Genomic DNA, 20,372 nt, shown 5'->3' with positions numbered 1-20,372 from the left:
TTCTAAACGCTTTGGTACTGTGGGGACCCAAATTATCCCTTGATACTGCCCCCTATTATTCATCGTTAAGCTTTAAAAAGGCGAGAGATTAAATATTGTGCCTACATTTTACAGTTATTCGCGTTCCCGTTTCAAATTAAAGGGAGGGAAACGCGTTAAAATTAGGCTTCCGAGCTTCAGACCAGCCTGTGGGGTTTTCTAGGTCATAAAACTCGCGGAGCGGGAAAGGCCCCGGGGAGGAAGGGGGGTACATTCCAGAGCTTTCGGGCCGACCCCAATTTCTCGTTGGCGACGAATGCTAGCCACGTGTCGCCATTTTGTGTTCAGGCAACATGGCGGCCGCCCCTCGGGGAAGGAACGGGGAAGGCGGAGTAGCGCCACGTTAGCCGCTTTCCCTGAGGGATTCTGAAGCACGTTGTGCACGGGGCCCTTGCTGGTCTGGCTTAGCCCGAGGAGGAAGGGGAAAGGGCAGAAATCACAACTCGTATGCCAGCGTCTTAAACGACACTTCCTCAGCGGGAGGAACCTGCAAAAAAGGCCTTCCAAGATGGCGGGCCACGGGGCCGCCCCCGGAGAGTCGGGTGCGGTGGCTGCGCCCATGGGCCCGAAAGGCAGCCGCGGGAGCCCAGGCCGCGCGGGAAAAGCCGCAGAAACGTCCTGAAGCCCCGGCCGGCATCCCCTGAATAAACAAGGCCTCCATTGGCGCACACTATTGTTTCTAATGTCGGAAAAGGGTGCCGCGGTGGAAACGACCCAAGGGCAGGAGGTGGGGTTTCTGTGGCTTTAACCGAAAGAAACTTGCGAAACGCAAACAAAGCATTATGTAAATGGACGCCATTCCTTCCAGGACCACGTTTCTAGCACGCCCCGCAAACAGCAGAGCCGCGATTCGAGAGGCGGTAGTGAGCGGGTTTCGGTCTTTCTGCCCACCGGCCGCCGCCGGGGGGCAGGGGCCGGGGTGGGGGTCGATGAGGCGCGCCCGGACGCCGGGGACGAAAAGGCCCCACGTGCCCGCCCGCGCGCACCCGCTCTGCAGGCCTCGCCTCGCCGCCCCTCCCCCGCCGGAAGACGGCGTCTGCCCCTCCCATCCCCCCACACCCTCGCGCACGCGCCCTGGTCACCTTGCGCGCACGTTTTAAACCCGCGGCGTCCCGGCTTGTGCCTGCAGTTTCCACCTGGGCTGCCCGTGTCGTTCCTCGCACGACCCCCCCCTATGTAGGGCAGGAAAATAATGTCTGTCCCCCATACACAACACTAGTATTTTCAGTCACCCGCCAGTGCCGTTAGAGTTAATAAAATACGTAATCATTTTAAAACTTTGCCGGACTCACAGTTTCCGCCCATAGTGCGCTTGATTTTCACTACTGCAGTGTCAGAAGGGTTTTTTTTTTAAGGACCATGTGAGGGTTGGCGCAATCTTGTGACCTAAAAAAGACGGGTCCTCATTTTTTTTCAAGGGGTCCTGCGCAGCAAGCACTTCCGGGGTCAGAGGGTACGCGGGGTTGAAAGCGGGCTTCCCGCCCCGCCCAGACCGCCGAGGCTGCCGCCGGAGTCGCCACCGCCGCGCCCTCGCCCACCCGCCCGCCCGCCGCTCCCGGCCCCGCTCGCCCCCTCCGCCGCCGCCGCCCGCCCCTGCGACTACGCTGCGGCCTCCCGCCCGCTCCCGCTCGCTCCCGCGGCCCTCGCTCGCCTCGCGCCGGCAGTTTTGGGCCTACACCTCCCCTCCCCCCGCCAGCCGCGAAAGACTTGACCACGTAACGAGCCCAACTCCCCCGAACGCCGCCCGCCGCTCGCCATGGATGCCGGTGTGACTGAAAGTGGACTAAATGTGACTCTCACCATTCGGCTTCTTATGCATGGAAAGGAAGTAGGAAGCATCATTGGGAAGAAAGGGGAGTCGGTTAAGAGGATCCGCGAGGAGAGTGGCGCGCGGATCAACATCTCGGAGGGGAATTGTCCGGAGAGAATCATCACTCTGACCGGCCCCACCAATGCCATCTTTAAGGCTTTCGCTATGATCATCGACAAGCTGGAGGAAGATATCAACAGCTCCATGACCAACAGCACCGCGGCCAGCAGGCCCCCGGTCACCCTGAGGCTGGTGGTGCCGGCCACCCAGTGCGGCTCCCTGATTGGGAAAGGCGGGTGTAAGATCAAAGAGATCCGCGAGAGTACGGGGGCGCAGGTCCAGGTGGCGGGGGATATGCTGCCCAACTCCACCGAGCGGGCCATCACCATCGCTGGCGTGCCGCAGTCTGTCACCGAGTGTGTCAAGCAGATCTGCCTGGTCATGCTGGAAACGCTCTCCCAGTCTCCGCAAGGGAGAGTCATGACCATTCCGTACCAGCCCATGCCGGCCAGCTCCCCAGTCATCTGCGCGGGCGGCCAAGATCGGTGCAGCGACGCTGCGGGCTACCCCCATGCCACCCATGACCTGGAGGGACCACCTCTAGATGCCTACTCGATTCAAGGACAACACACCATTTCTCCGCTCGATCTGGCCAAGCTGAACCAGGTGGCAAGACAACAGTCTCACTTTGCCATGATGCACGGCGGGACCGGATTCGCCGGAATTGACTCCAGCTCTCCAGAGGTGAAAGGCTATTGGGCAAGTTTGGATGCATCTACTCAAACCACCCATGAACTCACCATTCCAAATAACTTAATTGGCTGCATAATCGGGCGCCAAGGCGCCAACATTAATGAGATCCGCCAGATGTCCGGGGCCCAGATCAAAATTGCCAACCCAGTGGAAGGCTCCTCTGGTAGGCAGGTTACTATCACTGGCTCTGCTGCCAGTATTAGTCTGGCCCAGTATCTAATCAATGCCAGGCTTTCCTCTGAGAAGGGCATGGGGTGCAGCTAGAACAGTGTAGGTTCCCTCAATAACCCCTTTCTGCTGTTTTCCCATGATCCAACTGTGTAATTTCTGGTCAGTGATTCCAGGTTTTAAATAATTTGTAAGTGTTCAGTTTCTACACAACTTTATCATCCGCTAAGAATTTAAAAATCACATTCTCTGTTCAGCTGTTAATGCTGGGATCCATATTTAGTTTTATAAGCTTTTCCCTGTTTTTAGTTTTGTTTTGGGTTTTTTGGCTCATGAATTTTATTTCTGTTTGTCGATAAGAAATGTAAGAGTGGAATGTTAATAAATTTCAGTTTAGTTCTGTAATGTCAAGAATTTAAGAATTAAAAAAAACGAATTGGTTAAAAAATGCTTCATATTTGAAAAAGCTGGGAATTGCTGTCTTAAACTCTTTGTTGGTGCCTTTTTTTCCCTCCCCTTTTAGCCTGAGGTGTTTGGAGGGAGGAGGGAGAAGGGTGGGCCCGTCCTTGGTATTCTCTGAAGCTCTTCTCACCTTATCGGTAAGATTCCATTCCCTCTGTGCCCCAACAAAGGAACATAGCAGGCTGGGCCTGCTTTGGGATGTTTCCAGGGACAGAGGGGTTCAAGTTCCAGAGAGAGGCCTCATGCCCATTTCTCTGGTAGAAACAAGGTTTTCGCGAGGGGAAAAGGTGTGCCCACTCAGTAGGACCTCTGAATGGCAGAGCGTCCTCTCCATCTAACCAGTTCCCCCCACCCCCACCTCACAGGATAAACTTAGGAACAAAAAAAATATTCTGGAGTGGGAGGAGCCTGGGGAAGGGGTGTGGGGGGGAGGGAAAGGAAGGGAGGGCAGTGGGCGGTGGGGGGGATTGGGGGCTTGGAGGAGGGTAACAGCTGCCGGGTGGTGGTGGGACTAGAGGGGTCTTGGTTGGGCAGCAGGGATGGGAAGGGGGGAGGGGATAGTACCAACGAGACGCACGTGTCAAGCATGCACCTGTGGCAAGCAGCCTGTCAGAGGATGTTATTACACCTGCCAAGTGGTGTATCCAGAAACAAAAGAGGCCCAGTTTCCAATTCTTCAGCTGTGTGCAATGTTTAGAGAATCACTATACCAGGAAATAATCCTGCCTAAATGGGTCAGTCCTCACAAGGTGGGAATGTAGACCAATGCAGTGACTATAACCTAACAATGATCTGCGTGTTAAAGATGCAGATTCCTCTGTCCCACCCCAAAACTAATCAGCTGCATTTTTAACAAACACCCCAAAGGAGTCTTAAGATTTGAATGCCACTGATTGTCTTCAGTGGAGGAGAAAGATCCCGCTGTGAAGGCCGTAGCAGCCTCACGCCCACGTCAGCCAATGGGACTATCCCTGACCTGATGAGAAGGAAAACTGCTAGGCAAAGGCAACATTGGAAACAATAGTATGAGAAAATAGAGCCTGAGATGAGGGAAAGAAGAAACAATAGTATCAAACAATAGACCAGTAGGTGCCAAAGTGGGTAGTTCAAATCCCAGGCACTATGGGAGATCACTCATGGCAAAGAGAAGTTCCTGTGGGAAGGGAGTATTATCCACAGTAAATATTTGTTGAGGCTTATTATGTGGTCACGCAGGGTTAGGCAAGCAGTCACTGAAAGGAGCTCAAATTCTGGAGTTAGACTTGCTTTCAAATTTGAGTTCTGCCTCTTATTCATGGCTTTGGGCAAAGTAATCTCTATAAATGAATATGTTAAAAGTAACACCTTCTGGGCTTGTGAAAATAAAATGAAAGCATGTATATAAAACAGAACAGTGATTAGAACACAGTAAATTTCAGTGAACTCTGGATTATAAAAAGCCAAAAGGCCCATTTCTGGAGGCTGAGGGTTGGCCACAAAATCTGGGCAGAGAAGACATGATTAAAAGGGAACAAAGCAATGTGTATTAAATGAGTTGGACTGAGAGGCTAAGACAGGTGGGGAGTGAGGGGGACCTAGTGAAGACACAGAAGTGGGTACCATGCCTTCTGGGAACAATGAGCAGAAATCCAAATCAAGGCAAGAGTGGGTGTAAGCTTGAACCCTCAGACACCAAGCCAAATAGTCTGTGAAGAATCCCTGAAACGCTGGGTGAAGCAGTTGGAAAGCCCTGTGAAAAGCAGGTCTGAATACCAAAAATTAGGCCAGGTGCGGTGGCTCATGCCTATAATCCCAACACTTTGGGAGGCCGAGGTGGGCAGATCACTTGAGCTCAGGAGTTTGAGACCAACCTGGGCAACATGGTGAAACCTCATTTCTACAAAAAAAAAAAATATATAGAAAAATTAGACAAGTGTGGTGGTGTGCTCCTGCAGTCCCAGCTACTTGGGAGGCTGAAGTGGGAGGATCGCCCTGCACCTAGGAGATTGACGCTGCAGTGAGCTGTGATCATACCAGTGCACTCAGCCTGAGCGACAGAGCAAGACCCTGTCTCAGAAAAAAGAAAAGTAGGCCTGAAACTCCTCCCTACTGTATCTTATACTGGGCAAAGCTGGCAATAATTTGTAAAATAATGATTTAGGCAGCAAGGCATAGGATGAATTGCTACTTGGAGAGATGAAAGGCAAGAATAGCAGTTGGCAAACTACCTCAAGGAAGAAGCAGGTTCTAATATAGGCTGGCAAGTGGTACCAATAGGAATGCAAGGAAAGGAACTAGTCAATGGCAGAGAAATTGAAACTGGGTGTGGAGGCCAGAGGAAGATGTAAAGAGGGGGAGCAATGAATTCAGGCATGGTGATAGAAGTATATGCAGACAGAAATATTCAACAAGTAGCTAGAAATAGACAAGATTGAGGTGAAGTCAAAGCTGCATAGGAACAGAGGTAAATGAGGGGAAGGGACTGGAGATGGAGTTTTGGGGTATTTCGTTGGGTTGAAGGACCTAGTTTTCTTGTTCACTGTCTATCCTAGTACCTGTCACCATACCTGATACATAGCAGGGACTCAGTAAATATTTGTAAAGTGTATGTGGAAGAGGCAGCCAGTGAGGACAGAAGGAATAGTTGAAGCAGCAGGAAATAAATCAGGAGAGTGCCCTTGAGAGAAGTCAAGGAGGAACAGTCCAGGGCTGACGGAGTGATAATAATGCTGTAAGGAGGTTATTTAACAGATTTGATTGAGCATCTACTGTGGGCAAAGTACTCTGAATTACATCGTGCTGTTGTGGTGCGCTTGGAAGATGTCTAGTAGCTGATTAAGAGAATGATCTGTGGTAAAGGGAGGAAGAGGAGGTGGAGGAAGCCATGAAATTACTTGGGGCTAAATTATCACCAGCATTGAATGCCATAACAAAGGCTTTGAGCATCGTACTGAAAATCGGTGGTCTCCAAACATTTTCTTAAAGTGTAGGCCTTCAATAGCAAGTCTTTAGCATATACCTTTATAACTCGTTTATTTATAAATTATATATGTATACTAATCCTCATGCTTATTTATAAGCTATATATAAGCAGAATCCTAAATATTATATACTCAAGGAAGAAGCAGGTTCTAATATAGGCTGGCAAGTGGTACCAATAGGAATGCAAGAAAAGGAACTAGTCAATGGCAGAGAAATCGAAACTGGGTGTGGAGGCCAGAGGAAGATGTAAAGAGTATGTTAAATATTATCAGTTTAAAAACAAATGAAATCTCTTCTGAATCAAAGACAAGATAATGTTTTTAATTGAAATCTAAATTATTTATTTACTTATTTATTTTTGAGACAAAGTCTTACTCTGTTGCCCAGACTGGAGTGCAATGGCATAGTCTTGGCTCACTGCAATCTCTGCCTCCTGGCTTCAAGCAATTATCCTGCCTCAGCCTCCCAAGTAGCTGAGATTACAGGTGCCTGCCACTACGCCCAGCTAATTTTTGTATTTTTAGCAGAGACACGGTTTTACCATGTTGGCCAGGCTGGTCTCGAACTCCTGACCTCAGGTGATCCACCTGCCTTGGCCTCCCAAAGTGCTGGGATTACAGGTGTGAGCCACCATGCCTAGTCTAAATTATTTAATTTATTTTGAGACAAGGTCTTATTCTGTCATCCACGTTGGAGTGCAGTGGCACAGTCACAGCTCACTACAACCTCAACCTCCCCAGCTCGGCTGATCCTCCCACCTCAGCCTCCTGGGTAGCTGGGACTACAGCCGTGTGCCAACACACCTGGCTAATTTTTGTATTTTTTTGTAGAAACAAGGCCTCACTATTTGCCCCAGCTGGTCTCGAACTCCTGGGCTCAAGCAATCTGCCCTCATTAGCCTCCCAAAGTGCTGGAATTACAAGTGTGAGCCACCACACCTGGCCAAAATCTAAATCTTAATAGTTTTTGTTGTTGTTGTTTCTGAGACTGAGTCTCACTGTCTCCCAGGCTGTAGTGCAGTGGTATGATCTCCGCTCGCTGCAACCTCCGCCTCCTGGGTTCAAGCGATTCTCCTGCCTCAGCCTCCTGAGTAGCTGTGATTACAGATGCACACTACACCTGGCTAATTTTTGTATTTTTAGTAGAGATGGGGTTTCACCATGTTGACCAGGCTGGTCTCGAACTTCTGACCTCAGGTGATCCACCTGTCTCGGCCTCCTAAACTGCTGGGATTACAGGTGTGAACCACTGCACCCAGCCAATCTTAATAGTTTTTTTACCCCTTCACCCAGTCCTGTCAGACACCAAAGTAATTCTGGGGAAGACAATTTCACTGGAATGAGTATGTTTGGGGAGCAGAATTTCAGAAGAGTGATGTGGGGAAGCCAGTTTGCAGCAGGAGAGGAGGGCATAGTGGGTGAGGAAATGGAGGCAAGGGTGTCCACTGCTCAAATACTTGATGGTGCAAAGGAGAGAAAGAAGTAAGTCAAAAACTTCAGCAGGAAAAGACGTTTGTTTTCTTGTTTCTGAAAGGAACGTCACTAACAGCAGATACTAAGGAACAAATGGCAAGCTGAGCGTTAAAGGTACAGGTAAGAGAAGACTGTTACTCTAGCCGTAGTCTGTTGGACTGTTGGAATTTAACTCTGTCCCCTCCTCCATAGGGACTTGCATCTCAGAATTCCTCTCCTTTGTCCTTTCTCTTTGGGGCATCTTGAGCATGTCCTGTCCTCTTCTGGAAATTGATGAGGCCCCATGCAGTTGCTGATTCTTGTCACAGCCCTGTTCCTGCCACCAGCTGTTAGGCCATAGCCACTGCCAGAGTTGGGAAGAGCCGGAACAGGTTGACAAACACCTGTTGTGTCATAGCCATAGTAGTTGTATCATGTGTTTAGAAGGCTGGTCTCCCCTAGTCCCCAATCCCCTCCCTTGCCCCACTCAAATATAGACACACACATACACACATGTACATGACCACCACACACTCCCCTCCAGTCAGTAGTTTGGAGAGTGAATCACCCCACTTGGGTTCACCCCTAGAGCAGCTACTTATTCCCTGTGACCTGAAAAGTAAGCAGTATTTACCAAGAACTTCAGGTTCGTGAGTTGAACCCACTTCACTCCTTGCTACTCTTGGCTACCCCAAGTGGTGAACCACATACTGTCCAGCATCTCTGGGCCTGCCACCTCCTGCCAGTGAGACAGCGCCCAGCCAGACATACAAATAGGCAGTCACAGCAAGAGAAGCCTCCCCTTGCCAAGTCCTCTGCTCACCTCACCTAGCCTGGCCACCTGAGGGGCCTTCCTAAAATTCAAATCTAAACACGTGTCCCCCAATCAAAGGCCTTCAAGTCCCACCTCACCCCCATGGTCTATGAAAGAAAACCCAAACTCTTCAGCACAGTTTTCCAGACCCTTGAACATCTGTCCCCCACCAGCCTCACCAGTGCAAGGCCCACCAAGTCTCCTGCCGCTACCTTCAGCCTTCCATACAAAATAACTGGCAGTCCCCCCAAAGTCATTCTGTGTGGGCATCCTTGCCTGTGGGACATCATTGTTTCTTCACTCTTCTGATCCTGGCTGTGCTCTTCTTCCTTACCTGCCTGGGGTTCTGGGGTTCCTGCTCTTTGAGCATCAACATTCTGCAAGGAAAATCACACTGTTCACACTGTACTAAGAATTGGGAGACCTGAATTCTAGTCCTGGCTCTGGCATCAGCTCACTGGGAGAACTTGGACAAATTCCTCCCTCTTTCTGGGTCTTAGTGCTCCATCTAAGAAGACGAGATAAGTTCAGACCCATGATTCTCTGGCTGCCTTGGAAAATAAGGCTTCCTTTGTGGGCACCCATCCCAGCTTCTGCCTCCTGCCACAGGGCTGACTTCTGACACACAGGCCTTCTGTAAATAGTCTAACAGAGAAAAGCGGAAGTTGACAAAAAACTGGCAGCAACAAGCCCCAGCTTGGCATTTTGGGTAACTATTCATGGGTACTTGACTGAGGAGGAAGTAGAAAGGAAGAACTTCAGAGAGATTTGCTCTGAACATCCCTGATCTATCGTGCCTGTCACTTTAGACTTTTTCTTATTTATTTATTTGATTTATTTATTTATTTTTAAGACAGGGTCTGTCACTCTGTGGCCTGGGCTGGAGGACAATGGTATGATCACAGCTCACTGCAGCCTCAAACTCCTGGGCTCAACTGATCCTCCTGCTTCAGCCTCCCAAGTAGCTGGGATTATAGGCTATCACTTTATACTTTGAGGGGAAGACGCCAGGACAGTAGAGGGGAAGAAGACAGATATGCCAGAGAAGGTTACACACGAGGAGAAGTTAATCCCTAAAAGCAAGCCCAAGCCCTCGCCCCACCTTTCCCCTGCCCTCCTGCCCTCACAGCAAGGGCTTTAGGAGAGGGCTTGGCTGCCCTGATTGTCCCCTGTACCTTGTGTCCACTGAAGTACGGAGATGGTAACTGTGCTGCCCTCCTTCTCTTCCCAGGAGTGCATTATGCCTCCAAACATCTACCACTGGGCTGAGTGAGCCTTGGTAGGGAGCTGAGGCCACTGTCCTTCAGTGTCAGCAAACTCATACCATGTCAGCTAGTCACTCAGGTGGTGCAAGATGCCAAATTGGTTATTCCCTGAGCAGTTCAGTCACAGTAAGCTGACTCTAAATGGACGGTCTACACATTTTTCATCTTGTCTGTAATTACTTGTATTGCCCAATTGTTCTTTTTTTATTTTTTTATTTTAATTTTTATTTATTTATTTTTATTTTTATTTATTTATTTATTTATTTTTTTGAGGCAGGGTGTCACTCTATCGCCCAGGCTGGAGTACAGTGGTGCGATCTAGGCTCACCGTAACCTCCGCCTCCTGGGTTTAAGTGATCCTCCCACCTCAGCCTCTCGAGTAGTTGGGACTACAGTCGTGAGGCACCACAGTGGCTATTTTTTGCATTTTTAGTAGAGACAGGGTTTTACCATGTTGCCCAGACAGGTCTCGAACTCCTGGGCCCAAGCGATCCACCTGCCTCAGCCTCTCAAAGTGCTAGGATTACAGGTGTAAGCCACCGCGCCCAGCCTGCCCAATTTTTCTTTTTTTTTTTTTTTTTTGAGACAGAGTTTCGTTCTTTTTGCCCAGGCTGGAGTGCAATGGCACGATCTCGGCTCACCACAACCTCCGCCTCCTGGGTTCAAGCAATTCTCCTGCTTCAGCCTCCCGAGTAGCTGGGATTACAGGCATGCGCCACCATGCCTGGCTAATTTTGTATTTTTAGTAGAGACGGGGTTTCTCCATGTTGGTCAGGCTGGTCTTGAACTCCCAACCTCAGGTGATCCACCCGCCTTGGCCTCCCAAAGTGCTGGGATTACAGGAGTGAGCCACCGCGCCCGGCCTGCCTGCCCAATTTTTCAATCAAGAAAGCATACATGGCCGGGCGCGGTGGCTCAAGCATGTAATCCCAGCACTTTGGGAGGCCGAGACGGGCGGATCACGAGGTCAGGAGATCGAGACCATCCTGGCTAGCACGGTGAAACCCCGTCTCTACTAAAAAATACAAAAAAAAAAAAAACTAGCCGGGCGAGGTGGCGGGCGCCTGTAGTCCCAGCTACTCGGGAGGCTGAGGCAGGAGAATGGCATAAACCTGGGAGGCGGAGCTTGCAGTGAGCTGAGATCCGGCCACTGCACTCCAGCCTGGGCGACAGAGCGAGACTCCGTCTCAAAAAAAAAAAAAAAAAAAAAAGAAAGCATACATGAAGCCTGGCACGGTGGCTCACGCCTATACTCCCAACACTTTGGAAGGCCAAGGCAGGAGGATCAGTTGAGGCCAGGAATTCGAGACCAGTCTGGGCAACATAGTGAGACCTTATCTCTATTATATTTTTAAAAATTAAAAACTTAAAGGCCAGGAATGGTGGTTTATGCCTGTAATCCCAGCACTTTGGGAGGCCAAGTGAGAAGATCAGTTGAGACCAGGACTTGGAGACCAGTCTGGGCAACATAGTGAGATCTCATCTCTATTATATTTTAAAGAATAGGGGCCGGGCGTGGTGGCTCACGCCTGTAATCCCAGCACTTTGGGAGGCCAAGGCAGGCGGATCACGAGTTCAGGAGATTGAGACAATCCTGGCTAACACGGTGAAACCTTGTCTCTACTAAAAATACAAAAAATTAGCCAGACGTGGTGGCGGGCGCCTGTAGTCCCAGCTACTCTTGGAGGCTGAGGCAGGAGAATGGTCTGAACCCGGGAGGCAGAGCTTGCAGTGAGCTGAGATTGTGCCACTGCACTCCAACCTGGGCAATGAAGCAAGACTCCGCCTAAATAAATAAATAAATAAATAAAATAAAATAAAACTAAAAATGTAAAGGCCAGGAATGGTGACTCATGCCTGTAATCCCAGCACTTTGGGAAACCAAGGCTCAGGAAGATTGCTTGAGCCCATGAGTTCAAGATGAGCCTGGGCAACATGCCAAAACCCTGTCCCTACAAAAAATAAAATAAAATAAATAGCTGGGCTTGGTAGTGCACGTATGGTCCCAGCTACTTGGAAGGCTGAGGTGGGAGGATCACCTGAGTCCAGGAGGTCCAGGCTGTAGTGAGCCATAACCATGCCACTGCACTCCAGCTTGGGTGACAGAGACCCTGTCTCAAAATAAATAAATAAATAAAAAATGAAAAGAAAGCAATATATGTCTTTATAGAGCATACATGAATATCTAACACATATAAAAACCCTTATTGCTATTAACATCCTCTATTCTTTGTTGTATGCATATATAAATACACTACTTTTCAATATATATAGACACAGTATATATATATATATATATACACTCGCATATATATATATATATAGAGAGAGTGTGTGTGTATATAAATGTACTCTTTTTTTTTTTTTTTTGAGACAGAGTCTTGCTCCATCACCCAGGCTGGAGTGCAGTGGTGCCATCTCGGCTCACTCCAGTCTCCATCTCCTGGGTTCAAGTGATTATCTTGCCTCAGCCTCCTGAATAGCTGGGATTACAGGTGCCCACCATGCCTCCTGGCTAATTTTTGTATTTTTAGAAGAGATGGGGTTTCACCATGTTGGCCAGGCTGGTCTCAAACTCCTGACCTCAAGTGATCTGCCCACCTCGACCTCCCAAAGTGCTGGAATTACAGGCGTGAGCCACTGCACCCAGCCAAATTCACCATTTTAAAGTGTACAATTTAATGGTTTTTAGTATATTCACAAGATTGTGTAATCATCATCACTCTCTCATGCCAGTCATTTTCATCACCCCAAAAAGTAACCTTTGCACCTATTATCAGTCATTTCCATCCTCCCTCACCTCCAGTCCCCAGCCCCGAGTCCCTGGCAAGCACTAATCTACTTTCTGGCTCTATGGATTTGTTTATTTTGCACATTTCATATAAATAGAATTATACAATATGTGGCCTTTTGTGTCTGACTTCTTTCATTTAGTGTAAGTTTTCAAGGTTCATCTATGTTGTAGCATGTATCAATACTTATTTTCTTCTTCTTTTTTTTTTTTTTTTTTTGAGACGGAGTCTTGCTCTGTTGCCCAGGCTGGAGTGCAGTGGCGCGATCTCGGCTCACTGCGAGCTCCGGCTCCCGGGTTCACGCCATTCTCCTGCCTCAGCCTCCTGAGTAGCTGGGACTACAGGTGCCCACCACCACGCCTGGCTAATTTTTTGTGTTTTTTTTTAAGTAGAGATGGAGTTTCACCGTGTTAACCAGGATGGTCTCGATCTCCTGACCTCGTGATTTGCCTGCCTCGACCATCCAAAGTGCTGGGATTACAGGCATGAGCCACTGCGCCCAGCCTTCTTTTCTTTTAATGGTTGAATATATTCGTATTCAAGTGTGATATGGTCATACAATATATGGTATCACATGACCATACCACATTTTATTTATCCATTCATTAGTTGCTGGACATTTGTATTGTTTCCACTTTCTGACTATTATGAATAATGCTATGGTGAACATTGAACATTTGTGTACAAGTTTTGTATGGATATATGTTTTCATTTCTTTGGAGTATATACCTATCGGTGGAATTGCTGGTTTATATGGTAACTCTATGTTTAACTTTTTGAGGACTGCCAAATTTTTTTTACATTCCCACCAGTAGTATATGAGGGTTCCAATATTTCTACATTCTTGCCAACACATTTTTTTCTTTTTTTGGGATAGGGTCTCACTCCTGTTGCTCAGGCTGGAGTGCAGTGGCGTGACCTCTGCTCACTGCAGCCTCAACTTCCCGAGCTCAGGTGATCCTCCCACCTCAGCTTCCCAAGTAGCTGAGACTACAGGCACGCGGCACCGTGCCCGGCTAATTTTTTGTATTTTTAGTAAAGATGAGGTTCGCCATGTTGCCCAGGCTGGTCTCAAACGATCTGCCTGCCTTAGTCTCCCAAAGTGCTGGGATTACAAGATTGAGCCACTGTGCCTGGCCACTTTTTCTTTTTTTTCTTTTTTTTACTGTAGCCATCCTAGTGGGTGTAAAGTGACACCTCATTATGGTTTTAACCTGCATTTCCCTAATTGAGTATCTTTTCATTTGCTTATTGGCCATTTATATATCTTCCTTGGAGAAATATTTATTAAAATCCTCCCCAACCTAGGCAACATAGTGAAAACTCATCTCTACTAAAAATTAAAAACTTAAAAGTAAAAGAAATTAGCTAGGTGCCATAGTGTGCGCCTGTGGTCCCAGCTACTCGGGAGGCTGAGGCAGAATTGCCTGAACCCGGGAAGTAGAGGTTTCAGTGAGCCAAGATCATGCCACCACTATTCCAGCCTGGGTGACAGAGTGAGAATCCATCCCAAAACAACAAAATATAATAAAATAAAATAATAAAATAAAATCTTTTGCCCATTAAAAAAATTAAGTTGTCTTTTTTTTATTGAGTTGTAAGAGTTCTTTATATATTCTATATACTAGAACCTTATTAGACATATAATTTATAAATATTTTCTCCCGTTCTGTGAGTTGTCATAACTTTCTTAATAATGTCCTTTGAAGCACAAAAGTTTTTAATTTTGATGAAGACAAATTTTTTCTCTCTTTTTTTTCTTTCTGTTTTTTTGGTTGTCGTTGCTTGTGCTTTTATTGTCATATGTAAGAAACCATTGCCTAATCTAAGGTCATGAAGATTTATATTCATGTGTTCTTCTGTGAGTTTTATAGTGTAAGAACTGGAACTATAAGACTCTTAGAAGAAAACAAAAATATAAATCTTCATGACCTCGGATTTAGGTCTTTGATTCATTATATGTTAATTTTTGTATATGGTATAAGATTCCAAATTTGTTCTGTTGCATATGGATATACAGTCCTTCCAACATCATTTGTTGAAAAGACTATTCTTTCATTATTTTATATTTTTTTCCTATTTTTTACCTTAATAAACTGTGAACATTTTCACTACAATAAATACTACAGTTTTGTGGGTTTTTTTTTTTTTTTGCCATATTTTTTTTTTTTAACCTCTCTCCTATTTATTCACATTTGTTTGTACATTTTGCTGTCTTCCTGCCTTCCTTCCTCCCTTTCTCTGTCTCTCTCTCTCTCTCTCTCTCTTTCTTTTCTTGTTTATGAGACAGAGTCTCGCTCTGTCGCCCAGGCTGGAGTGCAGTGGCACGATATCAGCTCACCTGAGTTCAAGTGATTCTTCTGCCTCAGCTTCCCCGGTAGCTGGGGCTACAGGCACCCGCCACAGCGCCTGGGTAATTTTTCTATTTTTAGGAGAAATGAGGTTTCTCCATGTTGGCCAGGCTGGCCTGGAACTCCACCTGTAAGTAATCCCAGCACTTTGGGTGGCCGAGGCTAGCGGATCACTGGAGGTTGGGAGTTCCAGACCAGCCCAGCCAACATAGTGAAACCCCGTCTCTCCTAAAAATACAAAAAAATTAGCCGGGTGCGGTGGCCGGTACCTGTAGTCCCAGCTATCGGGGAGGCTGAAGTGGGAGCATTGCTTGAATCCAGGAGGCAGAGGTTGCAGTGAGCCGAGATCCCACCATTGCACTCCAGCCTGGGGGACAGAGCGAGACTCCGTCTCAAAAACAAAAGAACAAAAACAAATTATTCAAAGAGGAAAGGCTGGATTTAAGGGTAGCTCCATTCCCAAGGCTTTTCATGCACATTATCACTTTGCTATACAACAGCAGTTCTCAAACTTTTTGGTCTTATCCCTTTACACTCTTAAAAAGTACTGTTTGGCCGATGTGGTGGCTCACGCCTAATATCCCAGCACTTTGGGAGGTCATGGCGGAAGAATCACTTGAGCCCAGAAGTTCATCAACAATCCTGGCCTGGGCAACATGGCAAAGCCCTGTCTCTACAAAAATTGCGAAAGTTAGCCAGGTATAGTGCCCAGTGCCTGTGGTCACAGCCACTCGGGAGGCGGAGGTGGGAGGATAACTTAAGCCCATGAGGCCGCTGTGAGCCATGATCGCCCCACCGCACTCCAGCCTGGGCAACAGAGTGTTGAAAAAAAAAAAAAAATTATTGAGATTCCTAAAAAGCATTTTTGTTATGTGGGTCATTTGTATCATGTTAACTGTCTCACAAATTAAAGCATATAAACATTGTAAATGTTTACATGTTAATTCTTTTACAAGTAACTATAATAAACCCATTAAATGCTAACATAAACTGATTTTTTTTTTTATTAAAAATAACTTTTCCGGCGGGGCGCGGTGGCTCACGCCTATATTCCCAGCACTTTGGGCGGCCAAGGCAGGCGGATCACCTGAGGTCGGGAGTTCGAGACCAGCCTGACCAATATGGAGAAACCCCGTCTCTACTAAAAATACAAAATTAAATGGGCGTGGTGACGCATGCCTGTAATCCCAGCTACTCGGGAGGCTGAGGCAGGAGAATTGCTTGAACTCAGGAGGTGGAGGTTGCAGTGAGCCGAGATGGCGCCATTGCACTCTAACCTGGGCAACAAGAGTAAACTCCTTCCAAATACAAAAACAAAAACAAAAAAAATTTTTCCAAAACAAAAAATACTTAGTGTGAGAAAATATTTTGTGGCATTGTTTTACATTTTTTGCAAATCTCCTTAATGTCTGATAATAGAATACACTGTCTCCTGTTTGTTTCTGCATTAATCACATGTGATATCACAAATCATCTAACCTCTGGAAAATTACATTCTGTGCCAGTGAGTGAATGAGAATGAAAAAGGCAAACAAGATTTTTTTGTGCGGTTTTTTTTTTTTTTTTTTTTAGATGGAGTCTTGCCCTATCTCCCAGACTGGAGTGCTGTGGTTCATTCTCGGCTCACTGCAACCTCTGCCTCCCAGGTTCAAGCAATTCTCCTACCTCAGCCTCCTGAGTAGCCGGGACTACTGGCGTGCACCACCACACCCAGCTAATTTTTTTTTTTGTATTTTTAGTAAAGACAGGGTTTCACCATGCTGGCCAAGCTGGCCTCAAACTCCTGACCTCAGGTGATCCACCCACCTCAACCTCCCAAAGTGCTAGGATTACGGCGTGAGCCACCACACCTAACCACATCTTAGTGTTATTATGAAAATAGTTTTAACCTCTCAGACCCCTGAAAAGATCTCAGGAAGCCCTAGGGGCCCCCACCACTCTTTGAGAAACGCTACTGTGCAGAAAGATTTTACCAAAGTGTACTCTCATCACTGTGCCCCTTTTTCTGTACCTTCACCAACACTGGGCATCATCTTGCTTTTTTTTTTTTAGCCTTTGCTAATTTGTTAAGCAAAAAGCAGGATCTGTTGGTGATTTTAATTTGCATTCTGAAAGGTTCATGATTTTTGAATTTATATTTTTTCTTTTATAAACCACCTCTTTATATCCTTTGCATATTTTCTTCCTGGGATGGGCATTTTGTCTTATTTATTATAAGAGCACTCTTTTTTTTTTTTTTTCTGGCTCTATACCCCAGCCTGGAGTGCGATCTCGGCTCACTTCAACCTCTGCCTCCCGGGTTCAAACGATTCTCCTGCTTCAGCCTCCCCAGTAGCTGGGACAGGCACTGGCCACCACGTCCGGCTAATTTTTGTAGCTCACCACCAAGAACAAGGTGACAAACATGGAGTTTATTGTTCCTGTGTCAGATCAGGATTAGAAGACTGGAGACCTGTGAGTCCCCTGTTCCTCACAGGGGAAGAAGTGGCCCATCTGGGTGGGCTTCTTGGCCTCAAGCCAATGCTGTGATGCCCAGCAGGGGGCTGTCTCACTGTACCCTAAGGTGGGGCCAGTTTATACCCAAAATTTTAACAAGGGATTTGGGTATCCAAGATGTTAAAGCTTTGTTAGGGGAAAATAGGCTAAGCCCTCATGACCCATTTCTTCAGAAAAGATGTTTTAGAATAAGAAAATGAAACTAGAATTTAACAGCCTGACAGGATATTCTTGCTAACCACAAATTTACAGAATTATAGTTTAGCTATAGAGGTCTTCTGCTTTCTCAACTTTTTGCAGATCTCTCCAGTAAATGCCTCCACGGCTTGGCTGCTTTCTGAAATAGGAAACCATTATAAAGTAGAATTTGCGTCCAACGTGACGAGGCCCAGTCGGCTGGGATTTTCTCACTTCAGTGTTGTTTCCCACATCCTTAAGCACATTAGAGATTTTTCTTTACCAGTCTGGCAGGTAAAAAAATGGTATCGTATTTTTAAAATTTTCATTTCTTGGATGACTGGTGAGTAAAAAGAAATTTTACATATCTCTCAGCTGTTTGCATTTCTCTTTTAGTGAACTGCCTATTCATATCTTTTTCATCTTTTTCTACTGGAGTGTTCATATTTTTCTTAATAATTAAAGATCTCATTATATAGTAAAATATTAGCCCTTTGACATATATAGTGCATTTTCTTAATGTGTCAGTTTTCTTTGAACTTCTGCTCTGCAGAAGTGTCTAATGATTAAGTAGCTAAATCTATCAATCTTTAACTTTATAGTTTCTGTCTTTAAAGTCAGGTTTGGAAAGTTCTTCCCTAACTTCAATAATTGTTTTTCAAAATTTCCTCTTTTTTCCTTCTAGTATTTTATGTTTCCATTTTTTATACTATTTAAATCTAAACTGTCTGACATTTACCTGGGTATATATTATATATGATGGGAAGAGCTAATAATTTTTTTTCCCCCAAATTGCGGACTCATTGTCCCAGTGATACTTACTGAATAATCCAGGAAGGGAAAATATGTGGTCCCAGTGAATCTGTCTCCCCTTCCCGGGCCCCTGGAAGACATTTCTAATCAAATGCAGAACTCCTAGTTAAACCCAGACTAGGCCTCACAGCCCGATTAGAACTGCAAGCAGCTACCTCCAACCCGTGAGATGTGTCATCAAGATGAAACATTTTGTCATTCCCTAAGTAATCTATCCTTTTCCCTATTGATGTGTGATGCCTTTATAACACTATTTTTATTCTAGACATTTCTTTCTGTGTTACTGACATACCTCTTTTCCTGTGCCAGCCCCACACTGTTTGGTTATCGCTTCCAAGTACTAAATGGTAATGACTGGTAGCACCAGCCTTATACCATTTTTCAACATTTTAAAATAATTTCCTCAAACAGAAGTCGGACTCAGAATATGTCAGAAAATATTTTAAAATAAAAATAAAATTATTTTTTCTCATTTAAACTTTTGATTTGTATTACATCAAAGTACTTCCAAAATAAATTAATTAAAATTAAAAATTCATATTAGATTTTCCAATCTAGGTACATAGTGTTTCTTCCCATTTTTAAAGATTCCCTTTATTTCTCTGTTTTTTTTTTTTATAATGTCTTTCACATTACTGATCGAGTTTATTCCTGCATATTTTATATTTGTGGTTGCTATCAGGAGTGGAAGTTTGGGCAGGGCGTGGTGACTCACGCCTGTAATGCCAGCACTTTGGGAGGCCGAGGTAGGGGGTTCACTTGAGGTCAGGAGTTTGAGACCAGCCTGGCTAACATGGTGAAACCCCATCTCTGCTAAAAATACAAAAATTAGCTGGGCATGGTGGCAGGAATTTCTAATCCCAGCTGCTAGAGAAGCTGAGGTAGGAGAACCTCTTAAACCCGGGATGGGGAGGTCGCAGTGAGCCAAGATCACACCACTCCACTCCCGCCTAGATGACGGAGTCAGACTGTCTCAAAACAATAAATAAATAAATTTTTAAAAATAAAAGAGTAGGCCGGGCGCAGTGGCTCAAGCCTGTAATCCCAGCACTTTGGGAGGCCGAGACGGGCGGATCACGAGGTCAGGAGATCAAGACCATCCTGGCTAACACGGTGAAACCACGTCTCTACTAAAAAAATACAAAAAACTAGCTGGGCGAGGTGGCGGGCGCCTGTAGTCCCAGCTACTCGGGAGGCTGAGGCAGGAGAATGGCGTGAACCCAGGAAGCGGAGCTTGCAGTGAGCCGAGATCCGGCCACTGCACCCCAGCCTGGGCGACAGAGCCAGACTCCGTCTCAAAAAAATAAATAAATAAATAAATAAAAGAGTAAAAGAAGTGGAAGTTTTTTGAATATAGTATCTCATTTCTCACTCTGTCACCCAGGCTGGAGTGCAGTGGCACGATCTCGGCTCACTGCAACCTCCGCCTCCCAGGTTCAAACGATTCTCCTGCCTCAGCCTCCCGAGTAGCTGGGATTACAGGTTCATGCCACCGTGCCGGGCTAATTTTTGTTGTTGTTGTTATTTTTGGTTTTTGAGATGGAGTTTCACTCTTGTTGCCCAGGCCAGAGTGCAATGGCACAATCTCGGCTCACTGCAACCTCCGCCTCCCAGGTTCAAGCAATTCTCCTGCCTCAGCCTCCTAAAGTAGCTGGGATTACAGGCATGCGTCACCACGCCCATCTAATTTTGCATTTTTAGTAGAGGCAGAGTTTCTCCATATTGGTCAGGCTGGTCTCAAACTCCCGACCTCAGGTGATCCGCCTGCCTTGGCCTCCCAAAGTGCTGGGATTACAGGCATAAGCCACCGTGACTGGCCTTAATTTTTGTATTTTTAGTAGAGATGGGGTTTCACCATGTTGGCCTGACTGGACTTGAACTCCTGACCTCAAGTGATCCTCCCACCTTGGCCTCCCAAAGTGTTGGGATTACAGGCATGAGCCACCATGCTGGGCTTTGTTTCTTATTACTAGAATGTCAGCTTCATGAGAGCAGAGACCACATATCTTTTGTTCATAAT

The 20,372-nt window shown here is 46.3% G+C and overlaps 2 protein-coding genes and 1 long non-coding RNA gene across 28 annotated transcripts in view; 1 reads left to right on the top strand and 2 right to left on the bottom strand.

Annotated features, from left to right (window-relative positions):
- Positions 1-1,060, bottom strand: part of LOC106993001 (uncharacterized) — a 138,349-nt gene extending 137,289 nt beyond the window's left edge. For 25 of the 26 annotated variants that reach the window (XR_013402727.1, XR_013402739.1, XR_013402728.1 and 22 more), the window contains exon 1: positions 106-325. The gene's annotated coding sequence lies outside the window, so the exon portion shown is untranslated. Of the gene's footprint in view, positions 1-105; positions 326-1,025 lie in introns of those variants that run through there. The other variant, XR_013402746.1, reaches the window with a different exon arrangement.
- A 468-nt stretch (positions 1,061-1,528) lies between these two features.
- PCBP1 (poly(rC) binding protein 1) lies at positions 1,529-3,218 on the top strand. Its single transcript, XM_002799285.4, has one exon. The coding sequence runs from the start codon at positions 1,796-1,798 to the stop codon at positions 2,864-2,866; it is 1,071 nt and encodes a 356-aa protein (XP_002799331.2). The 5' UTR covers positions 1,529-1,795; the 3' UTR covers positions 2,867-3,218.
- Positions 3,219-7,156: 3,938 nt separating this feature from the next.
- On the bottom strand, positions 7,157-18,486 carry LOC144333756 (uncharacterized). Its single transcript, XR_013402747.1, has 3 exons — positions 18,362-18,486; positions 8,735-8,835; positions 7,157-8,048 (listed from the first exon to the last, which is right to left on the bottom strand). It is a non-coding gene; the product is annotated as an uncharacterized LOC144333756 (long non-coding RNA).
- Between the last annotated feature and the right edge of the window lie 1,886 nt (positions 18,487-20,372).

This window comes from Macaca mulatta, chromosome 13, assembly GCF_049350105.2.
Source record: "Macaca mulatta isolate MMU2019108-1 chromosome 13, T2T-MMU8v2.0, whole genome shotgun sequence".
NCBI lineage: Eukaryota > Metazoa > Chordata > Mammalia > Primates > Cercopithecidae > Macaca > Macaca mulatta.
Note: the sequence above shows the minus strand (reverse complement) of the source record. Positions and strands in the feature narration are given on the sequence as shown.

Bases quoted from the DNA above. Each gene is read 5' to 3' on its own strand.
- PCBP1 (XM_002799285.4), top strand. From the start codon at position 1,796: ATGGATGCCGGTGTGACTGAAAGTGGACTAAATGTGACTCTCACCATT.